The sequence below is a fragment of the Podarcis tiliguerta genome, assembly GCF_965153285.1.
Source record: "Podarcis tiliguerta genome assembly, chromosome: 4".
Classification (NCBI taxonomy): Eukaryota; Metazoa; Chordata; class Lepidosauria; order Squamata; family Lacertidae; genus Podarcis; species Podarcis tiliguerta.
This window is the reverse complement of record NC_139537.1, coordinates 35,734,151-35,757,666: the sequence shown is the minus strand read 5'-3', so window position 1 is coordinate 35,757,666 and position 23,516 is coordinate 35,734,151. Positions and strand designations below refer to the sequence as shown.

Here is a 23,516-nt window from a genome sequence, read left to right as displayed (position 1 = left end):
TTGTTTCCCCGGCTACGCCGCCGCCGGCCTCGCCGCTTGCGTGTTGTTGTGCTGGGCAACTCCGGGTTGGCTGAGGGATGGTCATGGCGGCCGCTGAGGAAAACGACGCCGCGGCGGCGGCGGCGGGGGCCGTGGAGCGGGGCCCCGGCGCGGTTTACCACATGTTCGTCATGATGGAGGACCTTCTGGAGAAGCTGAAGCTGCTCAACTACGAGGAGGAGGCGGCGCTGCGGAGCCACAACATGAGGCCGCCCTCCAGGTAAAAGCGGGCCTCGCTCCCGTCCAGCAGCCCGGGCGGCGGCGCGGAAGGGGTGGTGAGGAAGCTCCCGGCCGAAGAGCGAAAGGCTCGGCCCTGCCCGCGAGGCGTACACGTGTCCGCGGCAAGGGATGGTTCCCACGTGCGCGCGCCCTGCTGGGTCAGCCCTGCCCCTGGTTGGTCTCCTCTTGGTGGCTGGCAGTTGAGTTTGTCTCTTGGGAACTCTGGTGGTTTGCGATTCCCCCCTGCAGGTGATTCGGTTGGTGGCCGCGGCGCACGCCGAAGTTTGTGGCAGGACGAATAATGTTGTTTGGAGAGCGGGGCCGCCGGGTGCTTCGTCTCTGTGCCCGCGCTCACTTCGGGGTGAGCAACTCCGCCGGAGCAGAAGAGAACTCGCTGCCAGATAAAACGTGCATAGGCTTTGTGCTGCATGTCTGCATGCTTCGTCCGTTTTCCAGGGCACGCGTTTTCTTCTGCAGCCCCTCAGAAACTAAGTGATTGGGATGAGTTAGGACTGTGACGGCTGCACGTTTTCTTAAAATGTTAAACTTGGTGGAACTTCCTTCTGATGGAACACGCGAGTGGTTATGCTGCAAGAGTTGGTGATTTTTGTTTTTAACATGTTGGATGTCTTATTGTTGTTATTATTTATTGAATTTATATACCCCCCCCCATACGTATGCGTTTTGAGACATTAGTGCCCTTCTAAATTTTAGAAGGTGAAGAACTTTTTCTTTGGAGGAATCTGTTCATAAAAGTGTGCCATCTAGTGCAGCAGGGGGTTGTGATCCAACCAGTATTAAGATGGGACTTTTCTAGATGAACTTTTGAGATTTTGCTTGGTGAGGAAAAATCTTTCCTCTCAGACTGATAAATAAACAATGTCATTTTTTTATTAGGTGAATAAGTAGTTTTTAGACATTGAGGTGTTCCATTTACAGTGCTCCATCCTGTAATGTCAGTGACCTAAATTTGCCTAGTGTTTGGGAGTGGTGTTGAGGTTGTACATTGGATGTGCATCAGGCACAGATTCTCTCTCTGTGAGAGTCAGCAGAATTGGTCATATTTATGAGGAGAGAACTTGCTTGTTCATTGCAGTCTTAAACCTTTGGTGTACCCTGCTTCCATTTGTTTTGTTCCGCTTTCCTCATCTGTAGCCCTAAGACTGATCCTTAGACAACGTTGGACCTGTTCTTTGTTCTGCTCTGTAATACACCGTAAATTCTAGTGCTCCAAAGTGCACCAAAGATAGTAGGTCCTAGTGGGAGACACTGTTAATGGATCTTAAGTTAATTGTCTTAAGTTATAAAAGGTGAACTTTATCAGACTGTGGCTTACTGATCACTCCTTAAGGGTAATTGCTGCTCAGAATTGTTTGTGCTGTGACTGGTGAAAGTTTTGCAGAAATTTAAGCTCTAGCTCTGACTAGAGTCTGTTACATCTTTGAAGTACCAAGGCCATGTTTTAGGGGTTTTATTTTCATCCTCAAATTGTGGCACTCTTTTCATCTACAGATAAAAGAAAATACAAAATAGTATTCATTCATTAATCAGCCTGATTTGTTCATATTGTTCTTGTAACTCTAGCAGAGTGGCTGTAAACATGGAATAATTTAATTTAAGCGTGGCCAATTAGGCTTTTTGCCAGCTTGACTGTTAGTGTCAATCCTTTTGCAGTTTGGATGAAAGCTGTGTTCAGAGAACTTGTGTGTGTTGCTCAAATGCTGTGTAGAGTAGAATTTTTGCAGTTTCTGTGTTCATGATTTCTTTTTAAATGTTCCTAGGCTTTATACCTGAGGATATATGTAGTACACTTGACTTATACATACTTACCTAGGAGTATCCTATTGAACTCAGAACTTCTGTGTAGACACACAAGGAATTGCACTGCCGGAAACTAATTGTTATCTGAATGAGGTTTTAGGTTAAGAAGAAGACGATGCTTTATCTTGAACAGCTCTTCAAAGCACCTGGTTGCATCAGTTGATTATTGTTGCGCACGTTTTTTGTTCATCAGTGTAATCCATATCAAAGTTACAACTTCTAGGACTACTCAGCTATAATTAAAATGTTTTCTCTGTTGTGCAAGGTAAAACCTTTGTTCTCACCTTGCTGAGCTATATTCTTCCAACTACATTTTACATGTTGGCTTTTCAAAGCATAGTTGATGAAAATGCAAAATAAGATGCTGGCTTGTTCCAGACATCATTATCCTTCACTTGATAAACAAACCATAGTTGTTTGTTTTGAAATGAGCTGTGTAGTCCTCCTTTTGCCCCATCCCACCTCCCCTCCCATGTCCACTTCTGCCAAAGCTGTCTTTGATTCGTAAGACTACAGTTTCCTGTGGTGTCTGAACTAGTAAACTGCACTTTATGCACTCCCTTCAGTCCAGGTTATAACACCCAGATCAAATCAACTATTCTCTTCTGTGAAATAAAAAAAATATTCTGGCTCACAGAAGAAAATATGATTTTGCATCAGCATTGATGTTGCACCACATCATGCACACATACACGCAAGGGGGCAGTCCAGGCCCCCAGAATAGGAGGGGGTTGAATTGTGGAGAGGTGTCCCTCTGCTCAGCCCTGCAAGCCTCTGCCTGTAGAGTCATGCCAGTGTCACTCAGAGCGCCTCTTTCTGCCTGACTACTGGGTGGGTGACTGGAAAGTCCCCCCCTCCACAGGGTGTTGGGGTGGCATGGGGCTGAGCCAGATTCCTTGGATCTCAAGGCAGCCTCACTGCTGTCTGTGTAATGGCATCAGCCCCCATCTGGGATTAATTGCTGCACCAACTCCAGGCTGGCACAGATATGTGCCTGCCCTCCCCTACCTTTCTGCCCCAGCCAGCTTGCACAGCAGGGATGGGTGGCCCTGCTGCTCCATTAAGCCCCACCAGGCAGAAACCAGGGTTTGGATTGTGCCAAAAATTAGCAGATTTTCAAAAGAATATTATTCACTAGCATATTGGTGTAGCTGATTTGCAGACTTGGTTTGTTGCGGGCAAAAATGGCAGATCTACCAATTAACAGTTCTGAGATATGTCGCACAGTTTCATTACTTCAGTTTAAATAGAAAACTTGCATTAATTTGGAAATGCTTTTAATGAAATGGTAAAGTTATTAAACACTTTCTTTTTCCAAATTGGATATTCTTTGAAATAAATTATAATCCATTTTTATTGCAGATTTAAGACACTCAGAATATGAGAATTGAATCAATATTGTTGCATGTGAATAAATCAGATTCAAGTAATACAGCCCCCTAATACTACTGATTGCTATACAGTATCCTGTTCTCAAGATACTAGCAGGATTTGGGAGTTTGGAGTTTAAAGTATTGCCTAAAGAGACAAGTCATTGTTTCTGTTTCTTGGGAAGACTGTCACTGCAGAAGTACATCTTGTTATTATAGTTGATAGAACTCTTTATACTTGCCCCAAAAGAAAAACACTGGCATGTTGAAAGGTGTCACTTGCTTATACAGTGGTACCTCGGTTCCCAAACACCTCCGTTGTCATACGTTTTGGGTCTCAAACGCCGAAATCCGGAAGCAAATGCTTCTCTTTTTGAAAGTTTTTCGGAACCCAAACGTATGATGCGGCTTCCGCTGAGTGCAAGAAGCTCTTGCAATTGATGGGAAGCCATGCCTTGGTTTTCAGACATTTCAGAAGCCAAACAGGCTTCCTGAACAGATGATGTTTGAGAACCGAGGTACCACTATATTATATGATACAGTGGTACCTCGGTTTACAGATGCTTCAGGTTACAGACCCCGCTAACCCAGAAATAGTACCTCGGGTTAAGAAATTTGCTTCAGGATGAGAACGGAAATCTCGCGGCGGCTGCGCAACAGCAGTGGGAGGCCCCATTAGCTAGAGTGGCACCTCAGGTTAAGAACAGTTTCAGGTTAAGAATGGACCTCCAAAACGAATGAAGTTCTTAACCCGAGGTACCACTGTATTGACTACATTTTATTTAATAAAAGGAGTAGCTGCACTATCTTATTCAAAACCATGCAGGCCAGGGCAGATGGTGGAAGGTCACTTGGTGGTTTAATTGTTTGCTGTGTTAGTTCCAAGGTGGCACAGCTAAGGGCTTTGATTATTGGACCTCAGGGGACCTGAGAGCTTTGGATCTGTGGATCCGTAGCCTCTGGTATGCTGTCTCCAAACATTCCATTAGCAGGGCTTTCTGTTAATATTAATGTTCCCTGTGTGTGATATCTTTTGTTTCCTCATTTTTGTTAAAGAGTTTTAATATGTTGTTCTTTTTTCATTCTGCTTGTTTAAGTTTCTAGGATCCTCCATGTTGAAGGCCTAGACTCTGTTAACATTAAATGAATACCTTAAATAGTCACTAGTACTAAATTAATCAACTGTCCATCACCTTGGCATCCATAAGTGAGCTAAAATAACAGGTTTTTCAAAATACTTCCGAAGCTGCTGTTTGAACTTAGCAGATAGAACTTCATTTTAAGATAGGAGGGTTTGTTGGCCAAATTTAATCTCTTTTTGCTTTGTAAATTGTGGACACTGTAGTTTAGGAAATGATACCTGTATGGGGTGTTAGGGGAAGGGTAGAAAATGCTGCTTTGGGGATAGCTTGTCCACCTTTGGTCCCCACCCTGCACTCAGCTCTCACTTGTGGCTCTTAGAATCTGTCAACATGCGACAGTGGCCACACCCTGAGAATGCTTTTGACTGGCCAACTAAACCAGGTGGGGGAACCTGAAGGGTCTCAAACCCTCAGTGAGTTAGGACCTTTCTCTGCATGCAAACACAGGCCTCTGGTGGATCGAGCGGACAAGATCAATGGTAGGTCCAGTGGTCAAGAAGGCAGTCTCTGCATGTGCTGCAGAGGGAAATGTTGGACAGATGGGGCTCATCAGCCTGGGAGTGTAGCCCATCTAGGAGAAGGAAAATTCTCATCCTAAACCTCTGCTGCCTTGTGGGATATCCGGGAGAAGAAAAGGCTGAGGAATAGACCCTACACAGATCTGGAGTCCCTAAGACGGTTGAATGGCACCTTGTACGCCTCCTTCTGGCAACTCCTGCCATCAAGCTGGTGCCAGATGTATAACTCTACTTTCTTTTGGACCACATCGGCAAGGCTGAGAGGGAAGTCTTGTCATTGGGGCAGCCAGGACCTCCATACACAGTACTGTCCAGGAAGGTCACTTTGGTGGCACAAATACAAGATGGGTGACACCTGGCTTGAGAGCAGTACATGTGAAAAGGATCTAGGAGTCTTGGTTGACCACAAACTTGACATGAGCCAACAGTGTGACGCGGCAGCTAAAAAAGCCAATGCAATTCTGGGCTGCATCAATAGGAGTATAGCATCTAGATCAAGGGAAGTAATAATGCCACTGTATTCTGCTCTGTTCAGACCTCACCTGGAGTACTGTGTCCAGTTCTGGGCACCACAGCTCAAGAAGGATGCTGACAAACTGGAAGGTGTCCAGAGGAGGGCAACCAAAATGGTCAAAGGCCTGGAAACGATGCCTTATGAGGAACGGCTAAGGGAGCTGGGCATGTTTAGCCTGGAGAAGAGGAGGTTAAGGGGTGATATGATAGCCATGTTCAAATATATAAAAGGATGTCACATAGAGGAGGGAGAAAGGTTGTTTTCTGCTGCTCCAGAGAAGCGGACACGGAGCAATGGATCCAAACTACAAGAAAGAAGATTCCACCTAAACATTAGGAAGACCTTCCTGACAGTAAGAGCTGTTTGACAGTGGAATTTGCTGCCAAGGAGTGTGGTGGAGTCTCCTTCTTTGGAGGTCTTTAAGCAGAGGCTTGACAACCATATGTCAGGAGTGCTCTGATGGTGTTTCCTGCTTGGCAGGGGGTTGGACTCGATGGCCCTTGTGGTCTCTTCCAACTCTATGATTCTATGATTGGTGCTTCTAACACAGTGGCTTGCCTTTACCACCAGGGGCACATTCTCTGTCTCTCAAGACAGACGGATGCCAACAAATGTGCCCCTCACGCCCCAATTTGAACATTTATTATTTGTAACAATATTTCTAAAGTAAATTTCTGTTTTATTGACGATATGAAGTATTGTGCGTTTGTCTGAACTGCTGTGTACTTCCATAGAAGGTCAAGCTGCAAAAAGTTTTATAAACTACCTGATAATCAAATCCCTTTTGAACTCTCAAGTGCAGCTTTAATACTCTTGAGAATTGCATTTACAGCTTTTGACTCAAATTAATTATCTGCAGGGTGTACATACACAATGGAAGTCATGGCTCGTTATGGCATAACATTTTGAAAGTACTGCAAAGAAAATAGCACATCTTTCGGGGAAATTGCTTGTCAGTGAAATACCAGCCCTAATGTCATCCTTGAGAAAAGCAATTTGGGGGCATAGAGGGTTATAGTAATACAGATAAGTTCTGTTAGCTAGAAGGACAAGATTTTTCAAGATAGGGAGGCTAATCTTTGTTTTTTGTTTTTTCCCTTTTAAAACAGGCACTACTTTGCACTGCCCATTAACCCAGGTGAACAATTCTACATGTTCTGCACCCTTGCTGCCTGGCTAATTAATAAAGCAGGGCATCCTTTTGAGCAGCCGCAGGAATACGATGACCCAAATGCAACAATATCTAGCATACTATCAGAACTGCGGTCATTTGTAAGTGGATCATATTTTGTGTGTATCTGAAATTTTTTGGTCTGTCATAATCACTTTGTAGGTGACTTATATGCTAGTTCTTTCTAACTGATCCTTAAGTAGAACTATATTGATTTTTAAACAGCTACAATGGTTTTGCAGACCATGGTCTAGGACCAGGGATATGTTTTGTCACTCTTATCATGTGTGGTTGGGCTGATTTTAAATCATGATTGTCAAACACCCAAGTTCATCAATACAACCCAAGTGTCATACTGTATGTGCTCTGTGGTTGACACGCCATTTCCCATCTTTTCACTTACTTGGAAGTAATCATGCTGAGTTTCTATTGGGTCGGCTGCATTTTGGATTACTGAAGATTTTGGAATTAAAGAGAGGAGAGAAAAATGGAATTGTTTTTAAGGATCAAATGGGAATGAAAACACGGCAGAGATGCTTGTATACTGCAGTTGAATTTATATTTTTTAAGGGAAGGTGACTAAGAATTGAGCTTCTCTTCTCTTACTTTGTTTCTTGAAAGCTTTTGCACTCATGTGTGTGCATGTTCTGATACAGAGTTTGACTAAATGATTAGTTTTCTTAGAAAATAGACCCAAACCACACTATTACTGTTGGGACAACCAGTTGGAAGACAGGACTAGTTCCTGTTCCTTGAATAGTTGTGTGGAAGAGGGAACCTCAGCAGGTGCAATTTGTCATATCATAGAGTTGCAGGGTGGAAAAAGTGACAGGGCCTTGTCATCCGCCTCCTCCTGAACAAGAGTGATTCTGTCTCTCCGCTGGAGCAGGTGGGTGGATGCAACAGCAGTTGCTTTGTATGGGAGTGATTAACACCAGTTCATTTCAGTGTTGCTTCTAATAAGTGGGTGGGGGAGTTGGTTCTGAATACAATTTTTTATTCTCATGCTGTTTTCAGTTCTTCGAAACAAAGCCCGTGCAGATGCTTTTTCATGTGTTAAGTGATCCTCTGGCTACATGTAAACAATATATAAAAATGTGGTTGGAATTAACCATAGCTTGAAACTGAGATCATGCATTGCAATTCCAAATGTACAGCAGACAAATATACTTTAGAACTAGGTTTTAATTTTCTTTCATGGTGCAGTGAGCTTCTGGAGGCACAGTGATGGCCGTAACTATGACTTGTCAATTCGGACATCACACCAAATCATAGTTAGCACTACCCGTAGTTGGGAAACCCACTGCAAACTATTATTTCTAATTTTGGTTTGCCAACCAATTCAGAACCATAATTTCTCAGCTTGGACATCCTACCAGTCATAGTTAAGTTGATTTAACTACCGTTTGGTGTGGTATGTAAATTGACTAGTACTGGGAGAAAAATGTTCACCCAGTTTCTGAATAAATTGCTATTTTAGTAATTCCAGGAATCAAAGATGAAACTGAATAAGTACCAATCCAAGTAGTGTAGCTATGGATTATTGCCAGGAAAGGTCTCTTAAAAGCCAATGAGAAACTATTATATGTTTTGGCTGTCATTCTGACATTTAGACAGTACATCCAAATAGAAAACTCAGATGTAAGCCAGTATGGATCATGATTGCAGCAATCAGAGGTCTGGTTCACACATATATGTATAACAATTGATTTCTCATCACCTGATATTTCCAGCTGAATGTATGAACTGGCTCCATATGTGATGACTCATTCACACAAACCTTTGCTTCTTGGTGCTGTGTACACACACACACTCAAACAACCCTTTTGTGAATGAAGAAATGTAGTTAGTAGATGTAATGATTTTGCATTTCTGGTAATGATATCTATCTTTGTTTTAGGGCAGATCTGTGGATTTTCCTCCTTCAAAGTTAAAGGCAGGTTATGGAGAGCAAGCATGCTATGTTCTGGATTGTTTAGCTGAAGAAGCCTTAAAATACACATCCTTTGCATGGAAAAGGTATCCTAACAAGATAATCTCTTACATTTCTTCTTTTCCGGGAATTCAGGCATTAATTGTATAAAACGAGAGAGCCAGAGCAATGCAAGCAGGTCATATCCAACTATCATCTTCTAATGCTGTCTTTTGAGATACATGCCTAAGTTTCCACACCACTTTAGTTTTTGTTCTTGTATGTTTTCACAGTCAGTCTACACTTTTTACTCAGTTGTTGTGTGAGACCCAGATGTCCTTCTCATGATGGAGGCTCTATTACATATATGTTTTGTTTTTCTACCATGTGAATCATAGTATTTTAGATGCGGGTAAACTGTAGTGCTCTCCCTAGCAAGAACACCTATTTCCACGACTGTCATATCTCTCAATTTTTTAGCCCACCCTTCCTTCATGGAACTTTAAGTGGAGCATATTGGGTTGTCTCATTTTATTGTCTCAGTAACCCTGTGGGATAGGTTAGGGCTGAGATAGACTTGCTTGCTTCAGTACCTTCATGTGGAAATATTGAGCAGAGACATGAATCTGGCTTGTCCATGTCCAAGACCCACATGCAGTGTAGCCACAGCTCTGCAAACAATCAACTAGTGCTCATAGCATCACAGGTGCTGGTGTAGGGCAGTGCTTAAGAACATGAGTTGTAGGTTCTGATTTCAAATATCTGCTCAGTGCCAAGCTTACTGGGCAGGTCACACTGTTTCTCAATGTCTTCTTCCTTCCTTCTCTGGGGAAATGATAACATTTGTCAGCCTCACTCGGTTACAGATACACACACACCAGATCTTATTTAATATGTTTCTTTGCCTCTTTCATACCAGGGTACTAAAAATGATGTACAAAGCATTTAAACTACAGTATAAAAAACCATTTACAAAAAGATTGCAGTACAAGTGCCATTAAAATACAAAATAGCTACAATACTATAATAGTTAAAGGCAAGCTGCAGCAATACACACCAGGCAATGTATACCAGGCCATTCAGAGACCGTGAAAGTGGTGTACCCATTAAAAAAGAGAAAGATGCATTTAAAGATGCATGCAGAAGAAATCAAATATACGAAACATGAACAAATTGGTTTAATTTTTCAAGATTTTATTGGCAACTGCAAGTACTGCAAACTTAAATAAACCCTAAAACCAAGAAGCAGATATTCCCATGATCCACCGTGTAGATTGGTTGATGGTTTTGGCTAAGAGATATCCCACAAATGTTGTTTATAATGGATTGTACTTGAATTTAGGGACGCGGGTGGTGCTGTGGTCCTAAACCAGTGTTCCCCAACCTTGGGCCTCCAGCTGTTTTTGGACTACAACTCCCATCATCCCTCGCTAGCAAGACCAATGGTCAAGGATGATGGGAATCGTAGTCCAAAAACAGCTGGAGGCCCAAGGTTGGGGAACACTGGTCTAAACCACAGAGCCTAGGGCTTGCCAATCAGAAGGTCGGTGGTTCGAATCACCGCCACGGGGTGAGCTCCCAATGTTCGGTCCTAGCTCCTGCCCACCTAGCAGTTCGAAAGCGCGTCAAGTGCAAGTAGATAAATAGGTACCGCTTTGGTGGGAATGTAAACAGCGTTTCCGTGTGCTGCTCTGGTTTGCCAGAAGCGGCTTAGTCATGCTGGCCACATGACCCGGAAGCTGTCTGCGGACAAACGCCGGCTCCCTTGGCCTATAGAGCGAGATGAGCACCGCAACCCCAGAGTCGTCCGCGACTGGACCTAATGGTCAGGGGTACCTTTACCTTGACCTTTACTTGAATTTGATGAAAAATAACATGGCATGGGCTGGATTTTTTTTCCACAACAGGTGTCTCTGTCACCTCTCAAAATAGAAATGACTCATAGCAAAAGAGCAATGTTGAGCATTGCATAGAAATATTTATATGCAGATTTCAAACTAGCTGCTTTTGTTTCCCTTTTCCCTGTGAGCTTTCAGAAGCACAAAAAGTTAATCACTGTCATTCTAAAAGGAAAACCCACCACTAAGGTAATAGCCTAAGCAAGGTAAGGTCAGTAGTCTCCTGTTCCAAAGCCACCTTGGAGTTCGTCTAAAATGTGGGTTCAAGATCATGGATAGTGCTCTTGCCAGTGAAACCAAAACCTCCAAGCTGTTTCACTGATATCCTGAAGCAACTGGCTGGGTTTTACAGCAGGGCTAGGTAGCCATTGTCTGGAGGCTCCACCCTCTGAAGTGCTGCCTACTGGCTAGTTAAAAGATTGGTGCCTTTTGCTGCAACCGATCGTTCCTTTGGGGTAACAGAATTTCCAGCTGTGGTGATCTCCCAAGACTCTCTTGATCTACAGTCTTGCCATCCAAATCTGGTGGCAGCAGTCTCTTCTCAGGGCTAAGGAAGGCTCTGGTGTCAACATAGGAATAAATCAGTCTCTTCCTCAGAACTGCAGTTGTTGGAGGACTCAGCCTTTGAAAGGTCCTGGTTCAACACAGGCATGTTTAAAAAAAAAAAAAAAAAATTGGGCCTCCCAATGCTCTAAATCAGAATATGATTTAGGGAGCAATCCTAACTCCTAACCAGAGAACAGTGGGCTGTAAGGAGTGGCAGACCCACAGCTGCATCCAAAGCCCTGTTGCTCCCACCAGCCAGGGTGCAAAGAGGGGAGTATTTTACCCAGATTTGCTTCACCAGTTCCAGGCTGATGTAGCAGACAGGACTGGAGTAGCTTAGGATCCAGCAGATCCATGGCTGACCCTGCTCTACCCCCTCACAGCCTGTTTCAGGCCCTTACACCAGTAGTAGCCTGTCAGCAGCCCGTTCTTTTAATGAATGCAGGGAACCCTGTGCACTGGGGGAGCCTATGCGCGCACACACGCACACACACACACCCCTCTGGCAATGCGGATTGGGAATTAGCGTTGCTCGGCTGGCGTGTTTGACTTATAATTAATATAAAACTATAGCATATTATGTTAATTTTACATACTGCATAAATATCTAAGAGAGCTTTCCAGTAGCCCAGCGTATTTGAACTGAAGTATTTGATTAAGAGAAGAAACCAATTTAGTTTAAACATTATATTCAAACCAACTCAGTGCTTTGCTTGGTAATCTCTCCCCCACCCCCCACCCCCCGGAATGCTTGTAAAAAATTTAAGGCATGACCATTCAATAGCATACATTTTTCTTATATTATTTAGATTTCTAAGCAAAAAAAATTAAAGCACTGGAGCTATTAACATACTAATTTTAGTACACTCAAAAGAGCTATACATTTATGTTTATTGTATTTGCATAGATGCTTCCTAGGCATAAACATCTGAAAAACTTAATTACAACTTTTAAATTGCCCGATTTGATGGATATCATGTTTTTCAAATTCATTTTATGAAACAATTCATTTTTAGAAACTTTCCACAGAAAAATATAGCAGCAGAAGATTTTTCTATCCCATATCACTGCCTAGCATTGCTTTCAAAACAGCTGCATTTTTACATTAGCTGTCTGTCTGTCTATATCTGTTGTAACATTCTCAGAGGCTTGCATTCATTGTTTTAGAGCAACATATCCAACAGAGGAGCTAGAAGAAGAAGCAATAACAGAAGATGATGCTGAACTGACCCTTAATAAAGTGGAAGAAGTAATTGCGGTAGGTATAGGTAATTTTTTGTTGACATTAATTTTATTGTTAAATGTGAAGACACTTTTCTTAGGAAGTGGAAATGAGGTAAAGGAATAATTTTGTGTCCCACATGAAAGGCTTATGAGTACGGTTAGCTCTTTCTGTAGTACTTTAGAAACTAGCAGAGTAGGCTAGAATTGTTGCCTAAACAATTGTGAAAATTCTAGTTTAAATTGCTGCAAATCAAAGGGTTCAATGCGTTGTATGTTTTGTACTGTATATTAGCAGTCCAAACCATTCTGTGGCACATGCTTGCGTGAACCAAATGCTAGTATATAGAATGAAAAGGACTGATATAGCTTGTAACAGTTCATGTTAATGTGGCAGCAATTTTCCAGCTGTCATAATCATAGGAATTTCTGCCTGCTGCATCCATGATTGCTCAGTTTCCTTGCCATGTTGCCTTGTTCATGTAAATACATGTACGGTGGGTGTCCAGAATTGCTGATACATGGAGCAAAATTTATTGTGTGAGCCAACCACCAGTGATGTTTTAACGCAAGGGGGGCAATGCAGTTGTGGTAGCTAGTGCCAAAAGAGTGGTTCTCCTAAAAAGCTCTATGGGTAGTAGAATCACAGAATTGTTGAGTTGGAAGAGACCACGAGTGTCATCTAGTGCACTGCAATGCAAGAATCTTTTTGCCCAACGTGGGGCTTGACCCCACAACCCTGTGACTAAGTCTCATGCTGTACGCTATCCCAGGGTCAGTACATAATACCATTTTTCATTTTTCCTTTGGCAACGGTTGCGATGCAGTTCAGAAACTTTTTAAAACAGAATCCTGCATTTTTGCTGAACAATATTTTTTATGTTCTTAAGGAAGAAGAGACAGATAATGAAGAAAACTACATTGATCTGAACGTTTTGAAGGCACAAACTTACAAATCGGTAAGTGTTCTTGCTCTTCAATTCACATTGTGCAAGTGAAAGACACTTCTGCTCATTCATGGTGCCCATTGCAGCTGCATCGCTGTGTACAGCTTTTCACAATCCTTTGAAGGATGTCCACACTCTTCAAGCCATTTGCCTGTGTGTGTGTGTGTGTGTGTGTGTGTGTGTAGCACAAGAGTTAGCGGATGTGGAAAGCCTCAGCATGCAATTTGAGTTTCACTTAATGCATCATTGGAAGCACACATGACAGCTTAGTCCATCTACCATATACCATAAATTCTACAATATACCATTAATTCTATGTACCATAAATTCTACAACTTCTCAGTAGTAGTTATGAATTGCATCTTGACTGTGCTAACAATTTCAGTCAATGTTTAATTTGACTATAATAATAGAATGCACAATGAATTATGCATCGCATAGTCTTTAAAGACATCATTGTAGTATTACTCTTATGTTTACTTTCTTACAAATCAAGTATACACATGCTAACTTATCAAACTAGCATTATAATTTGTGCTTAAGTAATACAAAAGTTAATTTCAGGAGTTTGCTCATGTTAATTATTTGATGGTTTTTACAAGCAGTGGCAAAGGAGACATCTGAAGGCAGCCCTGTACAGGGAGGTTTTTAATGTTTGAGGTTTTATTGTGTTTGAAATATTTTGTTGGGAGCCACCCAGAGTGGTCAGGGCAACCCAATCATATGGGCGGAATAATAATAATAATAATAATAATAATAATAATAATAATGTGAATTAGTAGTCATTTAAATGTTGGTATGCATCATCTTCAATGTTTGTGCTGGCACTGCAGGTCTTGAAATTTGTGTTCTCTCTGGTATTACTGCATTTTGCAGTTTCATCATTTGCTGATGTGCATAATGTAAACTTATTGATAGGACATGATTGAATCAAAGCAAGAAGAGATTTTAGAATCCACAGTAGATGCAGCTGAGTGGAACCTTGAAGTGGAACGGGTACTACCGCAGTTGAAAGTCACAATCAGAACTGATAATAAGGTGAGTAACGACAGTGTTTTGTAGTGATTGGAGTGTCAGACTAGGACCTGGAAGACCAGTGCTAAATCCCCTCTCAGCCATCAAGCGGACTGGGTGACCTTGCCTCTCAGCCTAACTTACTTCATGTTGTTGTGGGGGTTAAATAAGGGTGGAGAGAACTCGTTGGAGGAAAAGGTGGGATATAAATGCAATAGATAGATAAATATCTATAGTGCTGCTACTAATGCAGTAACCCAAATTCCTGAAATGACCTTCCCTTGTGTGTTTTTAAAGGCCGAGACTGTAATCAACACATTATAAATGACTATAAACAGTCATTTCCAAATCTGATTTAGAGATCCTAGTTGCCTTTTCTTCTGCAAAATTTCACAGTTCAATGTGAAGTGCTATTTTAAAGCTACTTGACATCTGAGCACTTAAAATAGATTAGTGTCTACAAGCAAAGTACTTGAAACCCAGCATAAACATGTTTGTACAGTTTTTAGATGTAATGATCCTATTGAAAGTGGTGCAGATGTATAAACAAATAGTTTTTAGGAGGGCATTAAATGGATTCCCTCAACTACCCAAACATTAGATTGGGGTAGCTAATGTAGTGCCCTCCAGGTGTTGTGGACCACAAACCGCATTAATCTCAGCCAGCATAGCCACTAATCAGAGATGAAGGGAGTTGTCCACATCTGGTGAGCACAACGTTGACTACCCATGCTTTGGATGTTCAGATTTATGTTGGTTAAGCCTCTCCTGAGGAGAGCAGCTTTTAATGATGCTGTCTCCAAATTAGTCCCACTGTTGGACAGTTGGCTCTACTGCCCCCATATCAGCTTTCTCCCGGTGTAGCCCTCCAGTCTCCATCCAGTTCTCTGCTTATAGCATCTGTTTTGCTTGAAGCAGAATGTTAGCCATCGGGGATTCCTGTTGATTTTATTACTGCCGAATCTTAGGGCCTCTTTTTCATCTGTATTCTTTTTGGATTCAGCTGTCTTTAGTAGTATTGATCGCTCTGCAGTTTGTGTATTATACACACACACATGTGACTGAATTCTTCTGTTCACACTTGTAAGACTTCATTGGAATCTGTCAGGGTTCTACTCTCCTTCTTCAACACGAACACTCTGGCTGTATTCATCCATATACATGAGTATAATTACCGTCATTTATCCACCTACATGTAACTTTTCACTTCTATCTAGCTACGTTTAAATGTATTGCTAACATTTACTCATGATTCCTTGATGGGTTTTTCCAAACTGAAGATGGAGCTCTTCTTCTTATCCAAATTGTTTTCCTCCATCTTTCCCCCCACATCCTGTCTGGAAGGCATCAAAACCTTGGGATTGTCTTCAGATACTCCTCTCATATCCCGTATGATGCCAGGCGACTGATGCCGTTTCTCAAACATATAAAAATACAAGCTTACTTCTTAGCACGCACCTCTACAGTTTTCATGGTTGCTGCAGTTATCTCAACTAATGTAGATAGAAAAAATAGAGATAAAATAACCAAATTAAAAGTGCTGAAATCAGTTTACATCTTCTCACAGTCTATACAAAACTATGACAGCAGCAGAGTAAAAATTTCAGATTTTAAAGGGATTATTCTCTAATTTCACCTCACTCTTTCAACAAATACAGTTCTTGTCTTGCTCTTCTTTCTTCCACATTCTCTCCGAAGTACATCTGCTAAAATCTTGTAGCTTCCCTGTTGCTATAAGGATTCCTCTTCTTAAGCCTGCAATGACTCCTTTTTACCTTGAGTTATTTCCCTCAGTCTCCGCTTCCTCCTGAGAGACCTTGTTTTCATAAGCAGGACATGAGGTGGTCAACCTGTGTTTGACCTGTCCCAATTAGAAGTGCAGGTTGGTGTACAGGGGTGTGCGAGCATGATTGAATGCTGCTAAATACAAAAAATCTCTAGGTTTAGCCTAGCCTTCTACCTAAGTATAGAGAAATTTTCTTTACAGTCGAGGAGTATTCAGCTTTGACACAGACTTATACGCCTCATCTGCTGTTTGAGAGAAGTGTAAGCTTCTTGTTTTTGTGTTTCACACAAGTTCATCTACTGTGGCACAATGACTAGAGTGTTGAGCTTGGAGATAAGAAATCTAGGTTCATATTTCCACTGAGCTATGGAGGGCACTAGCAGTCTGTCTCTATCTTAATGTGATGACTTGTTGTAAGACTAAAGTGTTGTAATTCACATTGAGGCTTCTTAGAGAAACTGTGCAACCCCTTTATTATTCTTCTCTCGCTTTTTCTCTAGCTAGTACATTTGGATATCTCCAACACAGCATAGTTCTATCTGGTTATTTTGATCTGACAATTGTCCATATGCATCCATCTTCTATGTCTGGGAGAGCTTCTCTTCTGCTGCCTGCTGTGTGTTACTCTTGGCCAATCCTTTTCCCTTCAGAGATTTCTTGGTGCTGGTACAACATACAATAGTATGTTGTTTTAAAGTGATTAAAATTCTGCCAGTGCTAAACTTGAACTATTCTGTAGTGAAGGCTGTAATGAAGGTTTTGATTGCATAGTAAATGCAATCTCAACCTCTTTTCTTGTATCAGAAGGAGTGGAGTTGGAATCAATGTCAGTGTTCAGAGAACTCGGCTAGAATTATTTCTGGAACAAGAATCGTCACAAACAACAATTTGCAGACAGTGTTCGCTTCTATCCAACAGCTGAACAGTGATGTTCAGAAGTTTATTTTGGAACAAGAAGATGCCCCATGTATTTAGATAATATTTAAGGCACCAATCCAAAGGTTGAATCATGCTACCTTTTGTAAGTATGCCTCAAACTTGCTAAGCCATGATTTGACAGGTCTGAAGTAAATTACAAGCTTGCATATCACTTGTATAAAGCCTTTTTATTTAACTTGCAGGACTGGCGAATCCATGTAGATCAAATGCACCAACACCAAGATGGAATTGAATATGCTTTAAAAGATACCAGGGTGAGTCTCTGATACATATAAGTAATTCACATACAATGGAGGTGGTTATGAGTTTCCGACCATTCAGGGGATTCTCACTGGAGAACTTCCCCTTTGTGCGTATGTGCGGTCTCAAGTGCTTCTGATTCACTAGTTAGTAAAATGAACTGCTGCTAGGCATTTGGTTTCCTCCTGTGCTATACTTTTTCTGTTAGCTGCCACTCCTCTTATACAGTAGAAGTTTGGGGTACATGCAAGCTTGAATTGTAACAGAAGTGCTGTTGCTTAAGAACTTTGGATCTAGTTTTGGAGGAGCAGTCGAAATATTTTCCCTGCCAACTCTCTATGTTCCTTCAGTAATGCATTGGCATGGTCTAAAGAACTATGCAAGCTGGTTTTGAAAGTGAGAGAACTTCCAAAAGTTTGCTTGTGTATAGGATCAATGGAAAAGAGAGTCTGAAGTCCTACTGGGCATGCCCAAGCTCTTGAGTAGATCTTTAGATCCTTGCTAGCCTTCAGTGAGAACTGACCCATTTCAAATTCTAACAGGGTTACCTGGACAAACTTCACAATGAAATAAGCAGAACTCTGGAAAAAGTGAGCAGTCGAGAAAAGTATATCAACAACCAGCTGGAGCATTTGGTTCAAGAGTATCGTTCTGCACAGGCACTTCTGAGTGAGGTAACAAGCTGGCTGTCTCTTTGTTTTTCTGTAGTCTTGGATTGCTGTTAAGAGGCTGTAGTGTTGCCTCTTCCACCATTAACTCTAGGTTTCTACTGTTAAAGCTCAAGCTGTGACTTTTGCTCATGTTCTATTAATGATGTAAACATAAAGAATTCTCTAGGTTGCTCTCATGGCCTTTTAATTATAGATCAGATCATACAAGTCTTTCATTTAAGTTGCTTGTGTGGAATAGGACATATCTCAGGGGTTCTTGATTTTCCTCTCAAGGCAAAAAAGTTGTTTCTTTTATTCGCAGGCCAAAGAGAAATACCAACAAGGAAGTGGAGGAGTAACAGAGCGGGCTAGAATTCTTTCTGAGGTAGAACTTTTCTTGGTGGTATTTTACAGTCCAGATGTTTTGTGTGTGTTTTCTCTCCAGAATCTGAAAATCTTAAAATAATGACAAGACAAGCGTTTCAATCTTCATCTAGTGTGTTAGTACGTTTGTGATGCAATTAGTTGTAAGGCTTACTCCCAAGTAAGGACACAGACTCGGTATTTTAGAAGTTTTATGTTTGAAATTGTAAACAAACTGAGAGCAAAGACTTAATCAGTCTAGTTCATCAGACATTTCTCTCATTTGAGGTAATATCACTTAACTCCTTAGTTAAGTGGTTTACTTTGCTGACTTCTGTAAAGTTTTTCAGGATGAATGAGTTGCCATTCCTTTTCAAATTACTTTTTTATAAGCACTAAGCTTTAATCTTTATTTTTATGAGATGACTAATATTAAATGACAGGAGTGCATAACTTTGTATGACAAGATGGGCCACAGATGAGTGTTTTCATCTGCACCAAATCACAGTTAATGGAATTTGTTCCCTTAATCCATTTTGCATTCTTGATGATACTGGATGGAAAAGTGAATAAGCATGCATATTCATCTTGGCTGCATGCCAGACCTGGCACAATAAAGAAATGATAGGTATGAAGCCTTCATTTAACCAGGGCTCTTATAAGAGCAGGTAATTAAAGTAACAGAATCCAATTCAAGACCTCCAGCTAAACTGCAAAATAATGGTTTGGTTGCACTACTGTCATGATTTCGTGAATATTTATATTTTCTTTTCTGCTCTTGCCTTTTGACCATTATGGAATGAGTAAATGAAAATCTTGGCTGTATATGAAACTGTATATGAAATCCAGCTGGGATAGTACAGTGGTATCTGTGATTACAAACTTAATTCGTTCTAGAGGTCCATTCTTAACCTGAAACCGTTCTTAACCTGAGGTACCACTTTAGTTAATGGGGCCTCCTGCTGCTGCCGTGCCGCAATTTCTGTTCTCATCCTGGGGCAAAGTTCTTAACCCGAGGTACTACATCCGGGTTAGGGAGTCTATAACCCGAGGTGTTTGTAACCCGAGGTACCACTGTATTGAGTAAACACACATCACTGGCAACAGTATCTCTCAAAGTGATCTGCTAATCTGTTAGTTCATTTAGCTTAGGGCACACACACATTGAGACTGGGTGCTTGAGGTTTATTCCACAAAATATGAGGATGGAAAATGACCCTTACTTTGCACAGGAGGGTTGAAGTTCAGACAAATATTTTTTAGAGTTTTGTGTCTCAAGATAAAGCAAAATGTCCTTGTGAAAGCCAAATAACCGTCTCTCTTTGGCTGTGTTTTCCAATACATGGGCAGGCCCAGAGAAGCCCAGGAGAAACATTGTGCTCTCCCACTCCCTTCTCCACTTATCGCAGGGCTGGGAGGGCAACTCCCACCAAGTTTAGTTCACTTTTACAGAATCCTGGATAGATCCACCTCAGTTATGCAGACCTTGATATATAATTAATATGGCAAAATGATACTAATCCTGAGGCCACATTGAGTTTAGCCATTCTTCATTTCAGACATGCACTTAACAATCAGCAACTAGTAGCCTAGAGAGATTAATCAATCATAATCATTGAATTGTGGAGTTGGCAGGGACCCTGAGGATCATCTACTCCACCCCTCCTGCATGCTATGAATATGCAGCTTCCTCATACAGGGATTGAACCTGAAAACTTGGCATTATCAGCACCACACTCCAGCCAACTGAGCTATCTGTGCGCAATGATGCTATCCTCTCTTTGGTCACTTTACTTTTGGCTTGTATTTAAATTATTCTGAGGCTCATAGTATTAAAATCTGCATGGGTACCTTCCTTTTACAAAAGCCATGAGACTAAAAAATTAGGGTAGTGGCATCGCGGGAAACCTTTTTAAAAAATATTACCAATTTTTATTAAAAGTTTTCAACATAAAATACAATAAAAGCCAAAATAATCTAGCGAAGAAAAATAAGGGGAAAAAACAGGAAGAAGAAAAGGAAGAAAGTAGAGAAATGGAAACATAAGAAAAGAAGAATAAAAGGCCTTCTGTCACAATTACATCTTAACCCAGGCATAGGCAAACCCCGGCCCTCCAGATGTTTTGGAACTACAATTTCCATCCCTAGCTAACAGGACCAGTGGTCAGGGATGATGGGAATTGTAGTCTCAAAACATCTGGAGGGCCGGAGTTTGCCTATGCCTGTCTTAACGCTTATTCCACACACGGAACAATGAACCCTCCCATCTCTCACCTTTTTATGTCTGTGAGCGCTTAAATTCAGGTTGCTCCTTGTAAAACAAGTGGAGATATCTTTGGTTTCAGAGTATTCTAGATTTTGCAAATGATTCATTGCTTACGTTTCTCTTAAGATTACCGAAGAATTAGAGAAGATAAAGCAGGAAATGGAAGAAAAGGGAAGCAGTATGACTGATGGAGGTAAGCTCGCCTTTCAGGTCCTTCCTCAGGCAAAGCTCCCACCTTCTGAGCAGCTTAGTAAGCAAAAACTCTTAATGTAGAGCAACAAAACCAGAATGGCAGGTTTGCAAAAGATTTCCTGCCCTGTTGGGCCGTGGAACCCTGTGCTGGGGCCTTTGTGAAGACAGGGAGTGATTAATTGAGCATTTTCTATCATTCATATGGGGAGAGGTAGGCTCACAGCTGGTAAAAAGATAAAGCATATAGGACTTGTCAGTTGTGGCTTAATTCCATTTTAAAATCCACATAAGCCTAAACCCTTACCTGGGCTTGCATCACATTCTTGGAGAGAAAACTTATTGTATATAGCTGTAGCCTCAGGATTTGTCAGGCTGCTGCATCTGGTACTCTGAGAAACTGATTGAATCTGTACTAGCGTGTGCAGAAAAATAAATCTGTAGAAGATATATTCCTTCCCCAGTGCAAAATGTAATACTGTCATTATAACTATGTTTAAAAAATGTATGTACCCTTTAATGCACATTTTGAGATCCAAAATGTCAAAAATTTGATAACCTTATTTTAATATAGCTTCCGTGTGAAATTATGAATCCATAAAGTCATGCCTCCAGAGTATTGTCATTCTTTTGTTCATTTAAGTCTCTCTCCCGATTAACAAAGAGAGCAAATTAGGAAGAAAAAACAATACCTTTCTTTGTGTAGAAAGCTAACAGGAAACTCTACTGCTTTGCATTTTCTTTTTTAACAGCTCCCTTAGTAAAAATTAAACAAGCTTTAACCAAACTGAAGCAAGAAACTATTCAGATGGACATACGAATTGGCGTGGTGGAACACACGTTACTCCAGTCAAAGCTGAAAGAAAAATCAAATATGACTAGAGATATGCATGCTACTATAATTCCAGATTCTTCCATTGTTGGTACCTATTAAATTTATTTGATTTTCTTTTTTATTCTAGGCAAATCTGATTTTGTACTTTTTTTTTACATTATGTATCTCATGTTGCATAGAATGTTACAGATATGTTAATTCTGTCTGTATAAATGCAGTCATATTGCATTTTGTGTCTAAGATTTATTACACAACACTTTTTGTAAAAAAAGAAAAGAAATAAAAAGTATTAATAAAAAAATTATACACAAGCTTCTAATATGTTAGGCCAAAGGACTTGGCTTGAACGTGGTGGGTGTATTGGAAAGCAAAAATCTGGGGTGGAAATGCAATGTTTCAAAAATTTAAGCAATCAGTAAGGCAGATGATGTCCTTTCATAGGCTTCAGATCAGGGCTATCAAACTATAAGGCCCAGGGACTGTATTAAGCCTTTTGAGACCTGCTGTAGTCTACTTTATACAGAGTACTGAACTATCTTCAGGGTTAGTTACCTAGTTAGTATAAAGGAGCTGGTTTAGCAATGAGCCCTCAAAAATTATGCCACTGTCCAGTCAAGCATTTTTCAGATCTCATTGATTTAAAGGTGACCAATAAACTCAGAGCAATCCTATGCAGTCTGCTCAGAATTAAAGCACACTGTATTCTGCCTTGAGTTGAATGCCTATTTCCAGGAACCTGTCTACAGAATAGATCCTAAATCTCTCCTGTTCAGAGTGAAGGGGTTGTAGCTTGAGCTGACATGCCTTTTGTACACAAGCCCCATTAGTCTAATGGGTTTTTAATGCAGCTGTTAACCTGATTAAACACATTTTAATTTATTGTCATGCTTAGTCAATTGGTAGATAGAATCATTCAAATTCACTTACTAATAAATTGTAGGTTTGTAAATAAAATAGACATATTAATTTTTGTGCATATTATCAAGAAAAGATAAAAGAAAGCCGTGTATGTTCGGCTTCTAAAATATTAGGACAATAAACTATACAGAGAGAGAGCAAAAACCACATAGTTCTAACAAAAAACTGAATGGGTGAGTGGACAAAAATAAAGCAGAGTCAAAGGTGTAGTGCCTCTTGATTGAGGTTCTCACATCTCTCTACAAAAAAAAATTGGGAAACTGCCCAGTTAATTGTAGCGTCCTTTTTCAAACAGTGACCAGCAAAGTTGAAACATCCTTGCTCACTAATAAAGAATGTTGCTCATTTTCTTTCTTTATAAAATTTATATGTTGTATTTTTGGACATAGCCCACCCAGGGCAGTTCAGGATATAATAAAAAACAGTAAATACAATGGTCTAAAATAAATCAAAATTATTATAAAGGTCAGTTAAAACAGTCTCAGAGACTAATAAAACAACTGAAAAACTATATTTTGTAACGTTGTTCTGCAGAAAAAGCATTTAGCAAAAGACAGTTTGAAAAAGATATTTTAAAAGCTGCTAATTATTATTAAACAATTATTAATCTGCAGCATAAAAGCCATGTACACCTTTGAGGGGGAGGGTTCCACAGTTGGGGAGCCGCTGCAGAAGTGCCCCTGTCTCTTGGGCTCGTCAACTAAATTGACTTCACAGATAGGCACGTGAGTAGAGACTCTGAAGCAATGCCTGGGCTGATTTGTATGGGATTTGTCAGCAGAACCATGAAATGTGCATCTGTAGCTGTGGAGGATAATGAATGTAACACTGTAGCATCCCTCCCGCTGTGTCCAAGGTAACCTTGGGCTCTGTTGAGAAACTCCTTGCTGGCTCTTCAGCAACATACATTAAACCTGCAATCTTACAGAAGCTCACTTGGGAGTCAGTGGGATTTGATTTTCAGCAAACATGCAGAGCGTTGCGTTGCAACATTTCGA

General features: G+C 40.9%; 1 protein-coding gene across 1 annotated transcript; it reads left to right on the top strand.

Annotated features, from left to right (window-relative positions):
* On the top strand, nucleotides 1-21,828 carry IFT57 (intraflagellar transport 57). Its single transcript, XM_083438853.1, has 11 exons — nucleotides 1-259; nucleotides 6,733-6,895; nucleotides 8,695-8,813; nucleotides 12,318-12,408; nucleotides 13,262-13,330; nucleotides 14,237-14,356; nucleotides 17,240-17,311; nucleotides 17,840-17,971; nucleotides 18,270-18,332; nucleotides 20,703-20,769; nucleotides 21,518-21,828. Exons 1-11 carry the CDS (start codon nucleotides 78-80, stop codon nucleotides 21,697-21,699), a joined length of 1,260 nt encoding a protein of 419 aa, XP_083294979.1. The 5' UTR covers nucleotides 1-77; the 3' UTR covers nucleotides 21,700-21,828.
* Nucleotides 21,829-23,516: the final 1,688 nt, after the last annotated feature.

Coding starts and splice junctions, on each gene's coding strand:
- IFT57 (XM_083438853.1), top strand. CDS start 78: ATGGTCATGGCGGCCGCTGAGGAAAACGACGCCGCGGCGGCGGCGGCG. Junction 14,357..17,239: donor CAATCAGAACTGATAATAAG/GTGAGTAACGAC, acceptor TTTAACTTGCAG/GACTGGCGAATCCATGTAGA. Junction 18,333..20,702: donor GGGCTAGAATTCTTTCTGAG/GTAGAACTTTTC, acceptor GTTTCTCTTAAG/ATTACCGAAGAATTAGAGAA.